The sequence below is a fragment of the Dama dama genome, chromosome 19, assembly GCF_033118175.1.
Source record: "Dama dama isolate Ldn47 chromosome 19, ASM3311817v1, whole genome shotgun sequence".
Lineage (NCBI taxonomy): Eukaryota > Metazoa > Chordata > Mammalia > Artiodactyla > Cervidae > Dama > Dama dama.
This window is the reverse complement of record NC_083699.1, coordinates 38,097,537-38,113,806: the sequence shown is the minus strand read 5'-3', so window position 1 is coordinate 38,113,806 and position 16,270 is coordinate 38,097,537. Positions and strand designations below refer to the sequence as shown.

Sequence of the window (16,270 nt, the reverse complement as noted above, 5' to 3'; positions counted from 1 at the left end):
TGAACTGGCTGAAGCTTTTGACTTTGGGATTCAGTCGGTGGGTGAGCTTGATGTCACGGTCTGGCTTCATTTGATAGAAACGACACATGTTGGCCATTTCCTTTGCTGCAGGGAATTTCAGCTTCTCATAAGCCTCTGGGGTGATCTTTGAAGAACAAGTTAAAAAAGAAAGAAAGAAAAGAAACAACAGGAAATGTTATAGCCCTCATTTAAAACAGTTTGAAAAGAACTTGTTCACCTTCATGATGATACAAATCCACAATTCTTTTGCCTAATCCCAAGACCCAAGAAACACTGAAGTTTTTTTTCATAAGCAATTTGGCAACATATTGACTTTCCTGAACTAATTTGGGGGCAAAACCTTATCTAAACTTAAGAGAAGTTATTTATGGTCTTCATCCTGCTTAGTGGAAATTGCCCTGTCTTTCTCTGCAGAGATATTGATATGTTTGGTTACAGGGTCCTGCCCCAGCCCCTGATGGTGATGTCACATAGCGTGTGTAGACATAACCCCTCTAAAAGCTGCAAGACTCTGAAAGCTGAATTGTTTCTGGCCGCAAGCACTTGGGATAAGGTACCATGGATATATAGCCCCTTCATCTGACTGGTTTTCATATACATTTCCTCCTGGGATTCCTCAGCATGCCTTCAAGATCTTCAACCCATCAAGCCCTCCATGCAGCATCAAGGCACTAAGCTCTCCACCCTTCCCTCCTAATTGGAAACAAGCATCTGAACTTCAGCCATGCAGCCTCTGCCAGGGCCAGGCCCAACAAACACTGCCCATCACATACCCACTGAGCCACCCTCTGAAAAACCCTTCTGAAAAAACACTAAGTGGATCTGTAGAGATGCCATCTGCATCAACTAAGACCATTTCTTTCTTTCTTTCTTCTTTTTTCTTGGCCATGCCACATGGTATGTAGAATCTTTGTTCCTTGATCAGGGATCAAAATCTTGCCCCCTGCAGAAGTGCAGAGCCCTAACTACTGGACCACCATGGGATTCCCATTGAGAACATTTCTAACTATTGGATCCAATATAATCAGTTTTTAGTCTCCAGCGATAAACTCTAACCTCACTTAGAAAACTCTAACCTCTACCTGGCCTTAGAATAATGTGACAGGTGCAAACTCATATAACATAATGACTGTCATACCATTTATAGTAATGAAAAATCAAAAACAATCTGCATATCCAGAAAATAAAGGAATGGTAAAATAAACTATGGTAACTATGGTACATCTACTCTAGAAATATTATGCAGTCAATATTTTTTAAAAAGTTGAATAGAAATATATGCTCATAATTTAATGTCAAGTGAAAAAGCCAGATACAAAATGGTACATAGCATGTTGTTTTAATTTTATTACATATATACTGGAAAAAGACCAGAAGAAAATGTACAAATCTTAACAGTTACTATCTCTGATAGATCAAACAATGTGACTTTTATATTCTTTTTAAAAATAATTTTCTGTATTTTCTGCCATAAGCATTTATAATTTTTGAAATCAGAAAACATTTTTAAATTTTAGTGAGTTTGAAAATAGAACACTATCAGAGAAGCATGGAAGATGACTTCTAAAATATCTGTCTCCTTGAGTTACTCTCTCATCCTGTAACTTTGGTAACTAATATCCCTCAGGAAAATAAGGGATGCTTTTCTGCAGGTTTTTAAGAAAAGAGATTTGCTCTGTTGTGTCTCACTTTTCTGAGAGAACAGTGTCCCTTTTGGGGTTAGACAGGCAGTTTCAGCCAGATCAGAGTTTCTGATGGGAGTTTATTCTGGGGAGTTCGGGAATGGGGTGGGGGGCGAGGGGTAGTCGCTGAAGTAATTAAGCAAACAGCAACCTTCTGACCAGACAGGGAAAGTCAGACCGCCAGGGCTGGAGCGCCACCTTGTGGCCACATGCGTCCTTCCCCAGAGTACCGTACCAGCACCAGTGGCTTTAAGTCAAACTCGTTTCTAAGAACAGCTTTAACCATTCTGTAGAACTTCCAACTTCCAATCCCATAAAATTCTGTGTGCCAGAGAAGTTTCTGCTGCATTGCGCAACAACTTGTACCCAAAGCCGTCAGAAACCAGGTATGTGACTGAGAGATGCTTGGACGGTCCTGAGCCATCCCAAATAACGTCTACCTGGCATTCTGAAATGAATGCACACACACCACACGCCCACATTCTTCACCTTCCTCCCCTTCTTTGTAGAGTTCAGACCCCACAGACAAAATGAATACAAGACCCAAATGCAAAGCACTGGGAGAGGGGTCAGTCACTAAATAGTAAATTTGCACCCAGGGATAGATGACTTTGCAGAAGTTCTCATAAGAACAAAAGATGTTCTCTCACCATCTTTTGAATGAGTGCTGACTTCTTGGGCTTGGGAGTAACATTTTCTCCATGAAATTTGTGTGGCTTTCAGTGAGATCCCCAAACACGGCTTTATAACTGGATTGATACCTACAATAGTTTTCTCCCCAAAATATCTGTCAGCCTCCTCACAGAGCCAGTACTTGAGGTGAACTGGAGTCTAGATAGCCTCTCAAGATTCACTGGCCCACGAGCTGCAGATGAAAACGAAAACCAACCCTCTGCCCCTAACTCTAGGAAACATTCTAGAGCAGGGTTCACCAAACTTACTCATGAAGGGCTAAATATAAATATTTAAGGCTTTCTGGCCATATGGTCTCTGTCACTACTACTAGAACTACTGTCTAGAACTACTCAGATCTACCAAAGTATCCTGAAACCAGCCAGAGGCAATACACAAACAAAAGTGCGGGTGTGTTCCAATCAATCCTAATTTACAAAAGCAGACTCGAACTCTGTAAAGAGGAAGGGACTCTCTCTACTCTGGAGAAATGTCAGTACTGGGCAGAACCTGAGAAACCATCCAGACTACACTCTCCTTTCACAGATGGGAGAACAGCAGCCAGGAGAGACAAAGAGCTGTGTTAGTTGATGCCTGCCAGCTTGAGGGAAGGTAGGGTCCTCCTTTCAGCTGCGATGGTGTCCAGGCCAGGCACACACAGACTCACACTTTCTTCTCAGAAACACTGTTCTCTCCATCCTCTGACAACAGCCGCTTGGAGAAATGGCTGGAAGCACTCAGGATGAACCACTGCCCTCACTTCTCTATGAAAGGTCTATCATGGCCACACTCAAGCCCAGGCCATTCCAACCCAGTTAGTTATCGAGGGCTACTAAATGCCAGACCCAATGCTAGCCTTTCCCACATGGGTCTCACCACATCCTCGCAACAAGCCTATAGCAGGTGTAATAATCTTCTTTAACATATGAACAAAGGAAGGCTGGAGAGGTTAAGTCTGCTTCCCAGGTGGCTCAGTGGTAAAGAATCCGCCTGCCAATGCAGGAGACTCAGGAGACATGGGTTCAATCCCTGGGTCAGGAAAATCCCCTGGAGAAGGGAAAGGCAACCCACTCCAATATTCTTGCCCGGGGAATCCCCATGGACAGAGGAACCTGGCAGGCTACAATCCAGGGGGTCGCAAAGAGTCAGACATGACTGAACACGCACACACAACCATGGAGAAGTTAAGTAATTTTTCAAGAGCCCCCAGAGGGATAAGGGCAGAGCCAGGACTTGCTTACTTCCCCAGACTGCCTCCGGTTTATTCCTGTTCATTCTAGAACTTAGTCAGGCCACCCATTGCTCCCTCCACCCATACCCAGTCTTGCCCAGACTCAAGGACCACCTCAAAGCTACTCCTTCTGTGAAGCCTTCTCCTACCCTCTCTGACCACCCATAGAGCAGAGAGTGTGGGCAACACAATCAAGCACCACAGCATTTTGCTCTTGTCTGATCACTATGACTTCATGCATGTGAGAATTTTCACCCCAACTCTGCTGTGAAGTCCTCAAAGGTAGCACCAGGGATATAACAGGTCCTTGAGATATGCTTGTTATATGCCAAACACTAGGCTAAGCTCCCTAAATATACCCTAATTTTCACAAAATGCCCCAGGAAGATGCTCTCAGCCACTTTGTGAATGAGGAAGCCACAGCTTAGAGAGGCTAAGTGCCTTGCCTGATGCTGGCCAACTCTGGCACACTGGCCTGATCAGCGATGAGTCCCTGGGAGGGGAGGGATGGGATGGTATATATGAGAACGTTGTACCTTAGTCTTCAGAGTCTAAGTTCTTTCCACCCAAAAGGAATTGTACTTTAATAAGCTGATTAACCTGAAGCCAAAGCATAAAGTCTTAAGGTTAGGATTCAGATGCACCAACAAATGAAGACAGATTCATAGAACAGGAATCCTCTCCAATTTCATCTGACAGCCTCAGCTCAACCCTGCCCAAATCTGTGAAAAGTCTCCCAGAATTTGTAAGTTAGTGGGAATGTGACCTCTTGTGATCATGTTTGTCTATTAAAAACTCACCTTTGCATCTCGGACTTCTTTCCCCAAACCCTTGGACAGAATATCAGCATACTGCTGCATAGTCAGCGCTTCTGCACTGAGACCCACGGCCTTGCCTACAAACTCCTCTGGAGAATTAAAGATGCTTCAGACGACAGCTCCGATATCAGCAACCGAGATACCATCCATTGGTACATCCCCCATAGGCATTGCTAGTTTAAAAAATAAAAAGATAAAAATAGCTAATTACATCACATCCTTGGTAGGTCCCATCAATCTGAATTAATCAACCAGTTAAACAAAAGTTATGGCAATTCCATGTAACACTGAGTCGCTACCATCTATGCAGTTATAAGGTTTGTTTGAGAAAATATCATAATACCTGGGTATTGATAAAAAGAAAAAGAACTACCATTTACTAAGCATCTTCTGTGTGCAAGTTATGATTAATTGTTATGTCTAACCCTGACATCTCTGTTGAGCTCCAGATGCATTTGTCCCATGTCCTACTCAACATCCTTACTTGAATGTTTAATAAACATTAGAAACTCAGTGTGCCCCAAAATGAATTCCTGGGCAACCTGCTTCTGCTACAAACTTCCTTCTCAGTTAAAGGCAGCTCTATGATTCCAGTTTCTCAAATTAAAAATCTTAGAGTCAACCTTGACGTGTGTCTCCCACCCCAGATCCTTTTTTTTTTTTTGTAGTCGTATTCATAGTGTCCAGAATTTAAAGACTTCTCGCCATCCTCACTGGTATTAATTACCCTAGTCTAAGCCACCATCTGAGAAGAGCTAACTTGTAAAAGACCCTGATGCTGGGAAATATTGAGGGTAGGAGAAGAAGAGGGCAGCAGAGGATGAGATGGTTAGATGGCATCACCAATTCAATGCACATGAATCTGAGCAAACTCTGGGAGATGGCAAAGGACAGGGAAGCTTGGTGTGCTATAGTCTATGGGGTCGCAAAGAGTCAGACACAACTCAGTGACTGAACAACAAAGCCACCATCATCTCTGACTTGGATTATTGCAAAGCTGGGCCCCTTATTTCCAATTCTACTCCTGCCCTTCCACAGTCTCTTTTCAACACAAAAGTCAGAGTGATTCTGTAAAAACTAAAGTTAGCTCATGTCATATCTGCCCAGACCCCTCCAATGGCTCTCTGTGTCTCTCAGAAGAAAAGCCATAGCTTACAGGACCAGACCCTCTACTAGCTCTGGCCTCACCTCCTACTCCCCTCTCCCCAACCCCCCAACCTGCTCTGATCCAACCACACTGGCTGTTCTGTCTGCCTGAAAATGTCTTCCCCCGAATATTCACAAAGCCAGTTACTTACCTCTATCAGAAGTTGCTCAAATGTCACCTTCTCAAAGAAGCCCACCAATCACCTAATTTAAACTTCATACACCACGCTTACTGCTGACACTCCACATACACTTTACTCAGCCTTATTTTTTAGAGTACTTATCACTTTCTAACACATAATACATTTTACTTCTCTATTATGCTTCTCTGCTATCCACCTCCTTGACCAGAATATGAGCTTAATGAGGGCAGAGCTTTGTCTGCTTTTAGTGGTTTATTACTGAATCTCCAGTAAAGTGAAGTAAATGACTGGCACGTAGGAGGCCTTCAAATATTTATTGAATGAAATCATTAGCAAACATATTGGATGGTTTAACCCTCAAAACAACCTTGAAACATAGGAATATCAAGGAGTTGCCTGAGGTTACTCAGCCAGCAAGCAGCAGAAGGGAACTCAAGCTCTCATCCATCACTCCGAATTCTGCGCCATTCCTACAGGTGGGTACAACCTCTCGCAGATTCCCAGAAGCCCACACTCCTGAGGCTGGAACCCAATGTGGACGTGATCTAGCCCCAGCACTGTCGTTTATTTAAACTGAAGAATCTAAGTCTACTGACTCACCCAGTGCCTTACAGTTAGGAAACAACAGGCCAGGACAAGAATCAAGGTCTCTGAATTCCAGTCCAGTGTAAAAGTGACTTAAGGTTTAGCAGCCAGGAACTAAATGTCACAATTTGTCTTTTTGCAGCAAAATTAACTTCCTACCTGATTTCTGGGTAGGAAATATGTCTGCTCATTCCTCTGCATAAATTATAATTATAAAATATATAAATTATAAATTTATAAATATAAATAAATTATAAATTATAATTGTAAAAAAGCAGTCTCTGTTTTTTGAGGCACTCAGAATCAAGTGTATTCTGACTCTGAGGTTTGCTTTTATTTGAAGATTGAGGTTCTTGGACTGAGTTTAAAAGGTGCTAAGGGACAGTGGTAAAAAAAAATATGGTTCTGGAATTCTGTTTGCAGCCGGTCAGCGTCTCCTTTAGCTCTCCTAGCTCCAGCCAAAGGAGAAGGGGTTAAGTGAGGCGGTCTCTATACCATGGCTCGAATGTAAGCTAATCAACCAGCAGTAAAGCACCGAGGAAGCAACTCACAAAAGCCACTCGCAAGAGTGCGCCCTCTACTGGAGGGGAGACGAAACCTCATCTTTACAGGCCTGGTACTGTGGCACTCGGTGAAATGAGACGTTATCAGAAGTCCACTGAGCTTCTGATTCGCAAACTTCCCTTCCAGCATCTGGTGCAGGAAATTGGTCAGGACTTCAAAACAGATATGCGCTTCCAGGGTGCAGTTATTGGTGCTTTGCAGGAGGCAAGTGAGGCCTATCTTGTTGGCCTTTTTGAAGACACCAACCTGTGTGCTATCCGTGCCAAACGTGTAACAATTATGCCAAAAGACATCCAGTTAGCATGCCGCATACGTGGAGAACGTGCTCAAGAATCCACTAAGATGGTAAACATTTCATACTTAAAAAAAGAAAAATTCTCTTCTTCCTGTTATTGGTAGTTCTGAACGTTAGATATATGTTTTCCATGGGGTCAAAAGGTACCTAAGTATATGATTACAAGTGGAAAAATAGGGGAGGGAAATCAGGTATTGGCAGTTTTTCCATTTTCATTTGTGTGTGAATTTTTAATGTAAATGCAGGACATAAAGCATTAATGAATGTCAAAATGTTTCAGCGAACAAGTTTCAGCAGTTCAACTTTATAACAATTATAAATCTGTTAAATTTTTCTGGACAATGCCGGCATTTGGATTTTTTTAAAACAAGTAAATTTCTTATTGACTGAAAAAAAAAAAAGAATATGGTTCTGGAATTCTCTGGTGGTCCAGTGGTTAAGACTTTGCACTTCCACTGCAGGGGGCATGATTTCAATCCCTGGTTGGGGAACTAAGATCCCACTTGCCTCATGGTGTGACCAAAAAAAAAAAAAATTTTTTTTTTTTTTTTTTTTTTCATTTAAAGAGTACAGTTTTGGAGTCAGATTACCAGAATTCAAGTTCTGGTTCTACCTTACTATTGATCTTGGCAAAGTTAATCTAATCTATCTGTGCCTCGGTTTTCCCATCTGTGAAACAGACACCAAACACCCAGTAAGTCCTCGGTAAATGTTAGATATTCCCTATGGTGTGTGTTTGGGGGTGGAGGGGGGGCGCGGTGGCAGGGAGCTATTCCCTATGGAGGGGGCGGCGCTTGACGGAAGGGAGAGGACGAGATCTCAGGGATACCTGAGGCTGGGTTTTACAGATGTGGGGAACTCACATGGGACTGGGTACCAGCAAAAGTTTAAAGCATCACCTCTTCACCTAGGGCCAATCTAATTCATAGATTATAATATCCTAGTTTAGAACCTGGGAAATGTCACGGGTGCAGGCTTCTGAAACCTGGTGGAGGCGTAGGAAGAAGGGAAGGGGGGTGAAGAGAGGTATCACATTTATACACTTATCTGGTCACTTGTTGAACTATTACCCAAGTCATCTGTGACATGTGGCAGGTGCTCCAGGCTCTAGCTCAGATCTACTTTGCCACTAGTTACGTCCCTCATCAGTCTTAATTACATGCCAGGGAAGAAAGACTGCCTTGCAGTCACTGATTCTCTCACACTCCCTCCATTCCACAGAGCCACCCTGGACTATGGGCAAAGAAAATGTCCCCAAAGAGCAAGGGAATGCAGGCCAGGGGACTGGCAGCATTGGAATTACCAGGAGTCCTGGTTAGAACTATAGTCTTGCAGGCCCCAGACCAGACTTATGGAACCAGGCTCTGCAAGCAGGGCTGGAAACTCGTTCTGAGGGAGTCAGTGTCCCTCCAGGATTCTCGCATCCAAGTACTAACCAGCCTGACCCTGCTTAGCTTCCGAGATCGGACAAGCTCAGGTGCAGTATGGGCATGGACCCTCTCAGGATTCTGACCCTGGGATCCAGGTCGAGAGAAGAATGTGTTCCCTGTGGCCACAGAAGGGCAGAGAGACGAGCTGGAAAGGAAAGTCATCTTGTCCAACTTTCCTATTAGACATGGGGAAACTGAGGCCTGAGGCCACGTGGCTCACTGCTTATATGAGGAACATCAGCTGGATGAGACAGGAAGTGTAATCCTTGGTTTTTCCAGCCCAAGACCCAGCTCTCCAGGAAATCTAGGACAACGTGGGGCCCCTGTCAGCACTTCACCCAGAGCTGACCACACAGCAGGCACTCGGATGGCATGTGAAGAGAGGAAGGATGGGAATAGGGGGCTGGGCAGGGGGAAAGCTGGTGTCAGGTTAGTTTCGCTACAACCCTCCACATACCCAGGGTGTAGTAATCTCCATCAGAGGCCTTCACCGGCTTCAGTGGGCCAAGAAAGTTTTCAAAGTAAGCTGCCACTCAGACGCTGGTCATGGGAACGCCAATGGACCAGAAATACTCCTCCACCTCTCCCTTCCCATCAAAGTGCAGCACCTCCAGCTTGCCGTTTGTCAGGCGCTTGACGTTCTCCAGGCCGCTGTACACCACGTGCTTCAGACCCTGGCTCTTGGCAACATCAGCCACCAGTTTTCCCTGAGGGACAAAGGTAGACACCTTATAGAGAAGGTTGAATTTGCATGCAGACTGAGGGGCTGATGCTGGGTCCTCTACTCCGCCCCCCCCCCCCCCATGCCTTTCTCTTATTGTCCTCTTTGGAGGGGAGCTTTCCCAGCCTCAGATCATAGGGGAGGCCACCAGGATCCAGAAGCAGAGGCTCCACTGTGTCAAGATGCTGAACCCATCTTCTGGTGCAAACAGTAAGGAATCCGGCCCCTTCCTCTTGGTTGTCAGTAACTCTGTGATCCACTACCGCATTTTATATATATATATGTATATATATATAAAAGAGGCTCAGGGATACCTGCGAAAGCAGTGTGTGATGTTTTCTGATGATAGATTATATCTGCTCACCATTTGGATACTGAGGGCAAAATGGAGGGAGATATACATATAGTTGGTTTTTATAAACACACACACACATACAAGCATGCATAGATGTACATATATTTTCTTTTTTGTAGTTTTAGTTCCAAGTTCTTCAAAGCTCCTTCTTCCTTCCACTCCCTCTCTTTTTTTTCCCTTCTTTTCCTAACAAAACCCCATACCAGACAGAGAAGACATAACTAATCTGGCTTAGGTTGAGAAAGTGAGACAGAGAAATGACTTGTACCCCTACATTCCACAGTGAGTGAATATCAGAGTTAGAACTCAAGAGTTCCTAAAATAAGTCCTTCCTAAATTTATCACTTAAAGACAAGCTGTAAGTGATATAATTAACAGACATTCCTGAAATGGTTCAATCTTGCTCTTAATTTTTTTAATTTTACCATTTCCGAAAAAGTCCGATCCCATCCATTACATTTAAAAAATTTAATCTTCATATTTTCTATTTAAACATATGTATAATTTGCAAATAGCACTGGCATGGGGGAGGGGAAAGTAGATCTTATAATGACAGAAAAGTTCCCTGTACCCTCTATGGTGATAACTACTTTCCAGAAATTCTATGGGCTCATGCCAAATATTCTACGTGCTCATTTTCATCTTTTAGCTGCTTCTTTATTTCTAAATAACATGTTGTACTGCTAATTCTTGATTTTTCACAGTTTAAGAAATCATCTACTAAATTTCTACTATGACAGATGAGCCTCATCTTCAGCTCTCTCTCTCTCTCTCTCTCTCAATGTCTCTGTCTCTCTCACACAGGCTTCCCTGGTGGCTCAGCGGTAAAGTACCCGCCTGCAATGCAGGAGATGCAGCAGGAGAAGCGAGTTTGATCTTTGGGTCAGGGAAGATCCCCTGGAGAAGAAAACAGCAACCCACTCCAGTATCCTTGCCTGGGAAATCCCCTAGATAGAGGTGCCTGGTGGGCTACAATCCACTGGGTGGCAAAGAGCTGGACACGTCGTAACAACCGAGCACAACAGTATTCTCACACACATGGCCCCACCACCGTAACCATCACATACATACACAACTTCCTTTTTTTCATCCTCAGAATATCATATTTGGAGCTGCATCATTCATCAGTGCTAACATAGGTGAAGCAGAGCCACGCTTCACCTGTTTTATGGTCACATTCACTTTTTCTACAAATTTTCATTTTCCCTGGAGTTCATCCTTGTGACTCATTTACTTGTTTGCTCACTTCTTTTCTTATGTACCCATTGCTAATTCATTTCCAAATTCTCTGCCAGAAGTCTAAACATAGTCCTTACATTTGTTCTTCCCATTTCACTCTCAGAGTAACCTTAATTCATGGGATGTCCTTGCTGCCAACCCTCACATGCCATCTACAACAAATGGTAAGAATCAGAGGCTCTAATAACTGGCTCCACTACACGACCACTCTCAGATCTCCAAGGTCACCTTTGGACAGATGTCACATGACACTGATTTTACAATCACCTAACAATCCACCTGAAGCACATGGATTTCATAAATGCCAGAGAGAAGTGATAGAGTGAGGCCCACCCCCTTCCAGGGAGGGCAGCATGGGCAGGCAGGAAAAAAGAAAGGGCTTTTGAAGGTGGTTCCCACCTGACACACTTCTTTCTCTTTGCTGAAATGTTCCCAGATGTTGGTTACCAGGAAGGCCCCATAGGCTCCCTTCAAGGCAGCCTCCACCGATGCTTTGTCATTCAGGTCCCCTTTAACCACCTCAGCCCCGAGGTCCCGGAGCACCTGCGCCTTTGGCTGGGTCACGTTTCGAGTCAGTGCTCTCACCACATACTTTTTGCTCTCCAGCATGGCCCTGGCCACAGAGCTGCCCTGGGCTCCTGCAGAATTGGGGAAGAAAAAATACAGAAAGAGTCAGGAAGAATGTTCACTAAAAGAAGCTGGGCAGGGAATCCCATTACTGCTGCTGTAACTGCTTCAGGAGGCATTCCCATGGCTTGCAAGAGTGGTTTCAAATTAGGTTTCTCACAGCGTTCTCCGAGGTAGCTTAGCAGAAGCCATGGAGGAGAGAAAGAATGGGGGGCCCGGAGGCAACTGGGAGGCCAGGAGAGCAGGGGACCAGACCCTCCACCTCAGAGTCCACTAAGCAATTCTACTTTTAACTGGTCAGGGTCCTCTGTCCATGGAATTTTGCAGGCAAGAATACTGGAATGGATTGCCATTCCCTTCTCCAGGGGATCTTCCCAACCCAGGAATCAAACCTGGGTCTCCCACATTGCAGGCAGATTCTTTACCATCTGAGCCACAAGGGAAGCCTTAACTGGTCACAGGTTTCATTTTTTAGGTTCTTTGTAGAATTTTACTTTCAAAAGAAGTTCCTATTCTATTATTTTTTTAAAGGGTTGAAAACTTGCAGAAGTTTCTTTTTATGGTGTTCAAGACTGTTCATGATATGATCATCACTCACCTGATTTATCCACTCTACAATGTTTACTGAATGTCCTATGGGGGATGCCACATACTCTACACATTCACTGATATTTGGGATCCTGCATCAAACTGGTCCCATATTGGTCCTGATTTTGTGTGTGTGGGGTTCAAAATGCACCTTCCCTTCTCTCTCCTGCCTAGCTCCTGAGAGGCTGCCCTCTACGGACTCCATCAGTGGGCTCTTTTGCCTTCAGTCTGGGTCTGGCCAGAGGAGGGCATCAACAGGGGACCCAAGGGTTGGAGCAGAGGTGACCCCTTCACATTGCTGCTCTTCCCAGGTTTTAGTCATCTCTCTTGTCCTCTGGTCCTTTCGTGTTGCTTACTTAGTCTTTCTGTTCTTTCCCATCTTTACTAAATTTTCTCAACTTCTCTGAGAGACTGTGGCACTTCTTTTTGAGGTACCCCAACTGATAGACCACTGATGATCCTGTCAGCCTGCCATTCAGTGGGCTTTGCCTTTGGACCCTTAGCCAGTTTTGTACTCTTGTACTGAATATGAACAGATAGCCAAAGTTCATCAGATGTTCAAGGAAAGCCTCCAACATAAAAGGTAAAACCAAAATAAGCAAACTGATAAAAAAAAAAAAAAAGAAAAGATAAAAAAAGGCAGGAAACAGAAGATAAATTTTAAAGAATTAATATCCTCAGAGATTGGAGAAGATATTACATTGAGAACACTATTTCTGAAATGCAGTATCTATAAAAATTAAAATTCAATTAAAAAAATCTGTTGACCTTATTAGTTTGCTAGAGCTGCTATAACAAGATTCTACAGAATGGTGGCTTAAACAACCCATATTTTTCACACCCCTGGAGGCCAGAAGTCCATGAACAAGGTGTCCTCGGCTGGCTTGGTCTCTCCTGAAGCCTCTCTCCTTGGATTGTAAAAGGAGAGGCTGTCTTCAAGTGGTCTTTCCTGTGTGTACTTGAGCCCCTCATGTCTCTGTGTCAGACTTCCTTTCTCTACTGAGAACAGCAGTCAGATTGGACTATGGCCCACTCTTATGGCCTCACTTTAACGGAACCGCCTCTTTAAATGACCTCTTTAACAATACAATAACACATTGTATATGTGCAAATACTGTCACATTCAGAGGTACTAGGGATTAGGGTTTCAACATATGAATTTGGGGAGGGACGGGGTACAACTCAAAACACTGACCGTTGTAATTATTTCCTTAAAACTGAACTGTAACTTAAAGTTCACCTTGAAGACAAACTGTTTACTCTTTATCCCTGTTTGCTAATCATGTTTTGAGATTGGTGCCTGGAACACTGCAAGCTTTCAATATCTGTTCATTGAATGAAAGAATGAGTGAATGTAGGAAGTACAAATAATGAAACCTCTGTGCTCTGCATTCTCAGCTTTCAGGTGGACAGTCTTTGCCTGGACCCACATAAAATGGAAAAGCAAGCAATATGGACAAGTATGAAAAAATAAGAAGAGTTGAACCAAAACCAGGACTGGCTCTCCTAATCACACCCACTTTAATGTCTCATTAAGACTCAAACCAGGAGACGAATTCAACCATATTGGCCTTGCTCCCTTGAAGGTGAGTCCATGTAGAGAGCAGCATTTTAATGGCAGACACTGGAGATGATGCTCAAGAGTTTGACATTCAAACGCATACACAAGTAAGGGTTAACACTTTCCCTATCACATTTAATTAGGCATCATGTATTTTTATTCGCCGAATCTAGTAACCCTTCCCCAAATCCCCAAACACACACCCACAACTCCAAGGTTATTGAACGAAGGATTAAAACTGGGCAGTAAAGCAATCAGCACACCTCCTCAGCCAACTGCAAGTCAACTTTCTTCAACTTTAACACATCTAACCTGATTCCTTTAGGAGCCACTCCCAAGCCTCTTACCGTCCTACTTTGAATGTCTAGGCAGCAACTCAAGTGTAAAGAGACGGAAACAGAGTTCCTGACCTGTCTTGACCTGCTCTCTCCAGGTCCTCCCCATTTCAGTGAATCGCAACTTTATTCTTTCAGTTGCTCAAACCAGAACACTTAGGAGTCATTCTTTCCCTCTGATATCTGACCCATCAGGGAACCAAGTCAATGCTCCTTAAAACATATTGGGAATCTGACCACTCCCTAGTCTAAGCCACTGTCAGTCATGCCTGGTTTAGGGCAACAGCCTCATAAGTCTCCCTGCTTCAGCCCTTGCCCCCTACAGCTTCTTCACCAGACAGATGTCAACAGGAAACTTTAGCACCAAGTCTTATCATGTCACAGCTCTGCTCAAAACCCTTCAGTGACTTATCCTCTCTTTCAGGAAAAACCAACAACTTCACTATTGCCCTAATACGATATACAATCATCCCCTCATCTGATTACCTTTTGTTTCCTTTTTAAAGTCAGTGTCATACCTGCTTTTGGGGTTGATTTGGGGGTAGTGTGGGGAGCTGCTTTGCTGGGTCCTCCCTGCTGTGTGGGCTTTCTCTAGTCCAGGCTAGTAGGAGCTACTTTCTGGTTGCAGCATGAGGACTTCTCATTTTGGCGCCCTCTGTTGTTGCGGAACACAGGCTCTAGAGGGTACAGGCTTCAGCAGCTGCAGCAAACGGACTTAGTTGCTCTGCAGCATGTGGGTTCTTCCTAAACCAGGGATCGAACTGGTTGGTGTCTCCTGCATTGGCAGACAGATTCTTTACCACTGAGCCACCTGGGAAGCCCATGGCTGTTGGTTTTTTGAGAATTTACTTCTCTTTTCTCCCCACTTTAGCACTTGCCTCCCTTCAGACAAAACCCCTGTCCTCATAGAGCTTCTATCCTAGTGTGGAGAGAAGGTGGTAAAGGAAGAAATCAAGCAGGAAGGGAGTCAGACGGTGGCAGGGTGGAGTGAAGTTGCCATTTTAAAAAAGGAAGTCTGGAGAGCGGTCATGGAGAGGGCTTGGAAGACATGAGAGAGAAAGCATCGTGGGTGACGAAGGAAGGAAGATTATTCTAGGCTGAGGGAGCAGCCAGTGCAAAGGCCTTAAATTGGGAGTGTGTTTGAGGAACAGGCAGAGTGAGAGAGGGAGAATGGCAGAGGAGGAAGTGGGAGAAGTGTCTTGCAGACCAGGAGTTGGGCTTTCATTTCACTTGAGTGAGGTAGGGGGCTGCTGTTGGGGGATTTTGAGCCAAGACCTGCCATGATCTGACAGTTTCAAATAGATCATCAAAAGGCAGAAATGAGAACTGACAGACGGGGAGTGAGCTGATTGAAAGATTTTGGAAAGATAGGTCTAGCTGTTGGGAGAACAGATTGTGAGGGAGGCAGAGTGGAAGCAGAAATGCCAGTGGCAAGGTTCAGGCAGCTGTGCGTGAGAGAAGTCCGGGCACGTGTTCTCCTAATCCCCACCCATGGAGAAGGCAATGGCACCCCACTCCAGTACTCTTGCCTGGAAAATCCCATGGATGGAGGAGCCTGGTAGGCTGCAGTCCATGGAGTCCCTAAGAGTTGGACACGACTGAGTGACTTCACACTCACTTTTTCTTTCATGCATTGGAGAAGGAAATGGCACCCCACTCCAATGTTCTTGCCTGGAGAATCCGAGGGATGGGGGAGCCTGGTGGGCTGCCGTCTATGGGGTCGCACAGAGTCGGACACGACTGAAGCGACTTAGCAGCAGCAATCCCCACCCACTCCATCCTTTCAGAGTCCTTCCCGAACTGGTCAGGATGTGGGTATCTTCTGCCCATGGGCCTCTCACATTTGCTCCTTGTGCTTACCAGGAAGCGAGTGGAGAAAAGTCTGTAGCAGATAACTTGTGCTGAAATGAGACTTACACCAACAAATCAGCCCATGATCAAGAACAAGAAAATGTGTCCGATGTCCCTGTGCCTCTCAGATCATTTCTGTACAAATCAAGTCAAATCACCCTGCCCCTTTACCACATCATAAATGCAAGCAAATGATAAACTTTTCTCAATTTTCTCCAAAGGGCTCTTTGTTCAGTCTATGCTTGCAGGCTCTGAAGTTAAAGACAGGAAAACAAGAAAGTAACCCAAGTCAGCACACACTTTTAAAGTAAGAAGTTTTTTACCTGTTGCTCCAAACACTGCAATTATTTTCTTGCTGGTCATGTTACTAAACAAAGAGTCAATGCAGCAGCAGCACTTTCCTCCG

General features: G+C 44.4%; 1 protein-coding gene across 1 annotated transcript; it reads right to left on the bottom strand.

Moving 5' to 3' along the window:
- Positions 1-36: 36 nt before the first annotated feature.
- On the bottom strand, positions 37-16,270 carry LOC133073916 (nmrA-like family domain-containing protein 1). The gene is made up of 5 exons (XM_061167900.1): positions 16,188-16,270; positions 11,302-11,540; positions 9,045-9,294; positions 4,407-4,597; positions 37-145 (listed from the first exon to the last, which is right to left on the bottom strand). The coding sequence occupies exons 1-3, from the start codon at positions 16,225-16,227 to the stop codon at positions 9,121-9,123; spliced, it is 453 nt and encodes a 150-aa protein (XP_061023883.1). The 5' UTR covers positions 16,228-16,270; the 3' UTR covers positions 37-145; positions 4,407-4,597; positions 9,045-9,120.

What these genes read in the sequence shown, in the direction of transcription:
- LOC133073916 (XM_061167900.1), bottom strand. Translation starts at nt 16,227, where the DNA reads ATGACCAGCAAGAAAATAATTGCAGTGTTTGGAGCAACAG. An exon ending in TGCAGTGTTTGGAGCAACAG is followed by an intron (nt 11,541 to 16,187) that starts GTAAAAAACTTC and finishes CCAATTCTGCAG; the next exon opens with GAGCCCAGGGCAGCTCTGTG. An exon ending in AAGAGAAAGAAGTGTGTCAG is followed by an intron (nt 9,295 to 11,301) that starts GTGGGAACCACC and finishes TTTGTCCCTCAG; the next exon opens with GGAAAACTGGTGGCTGATGT.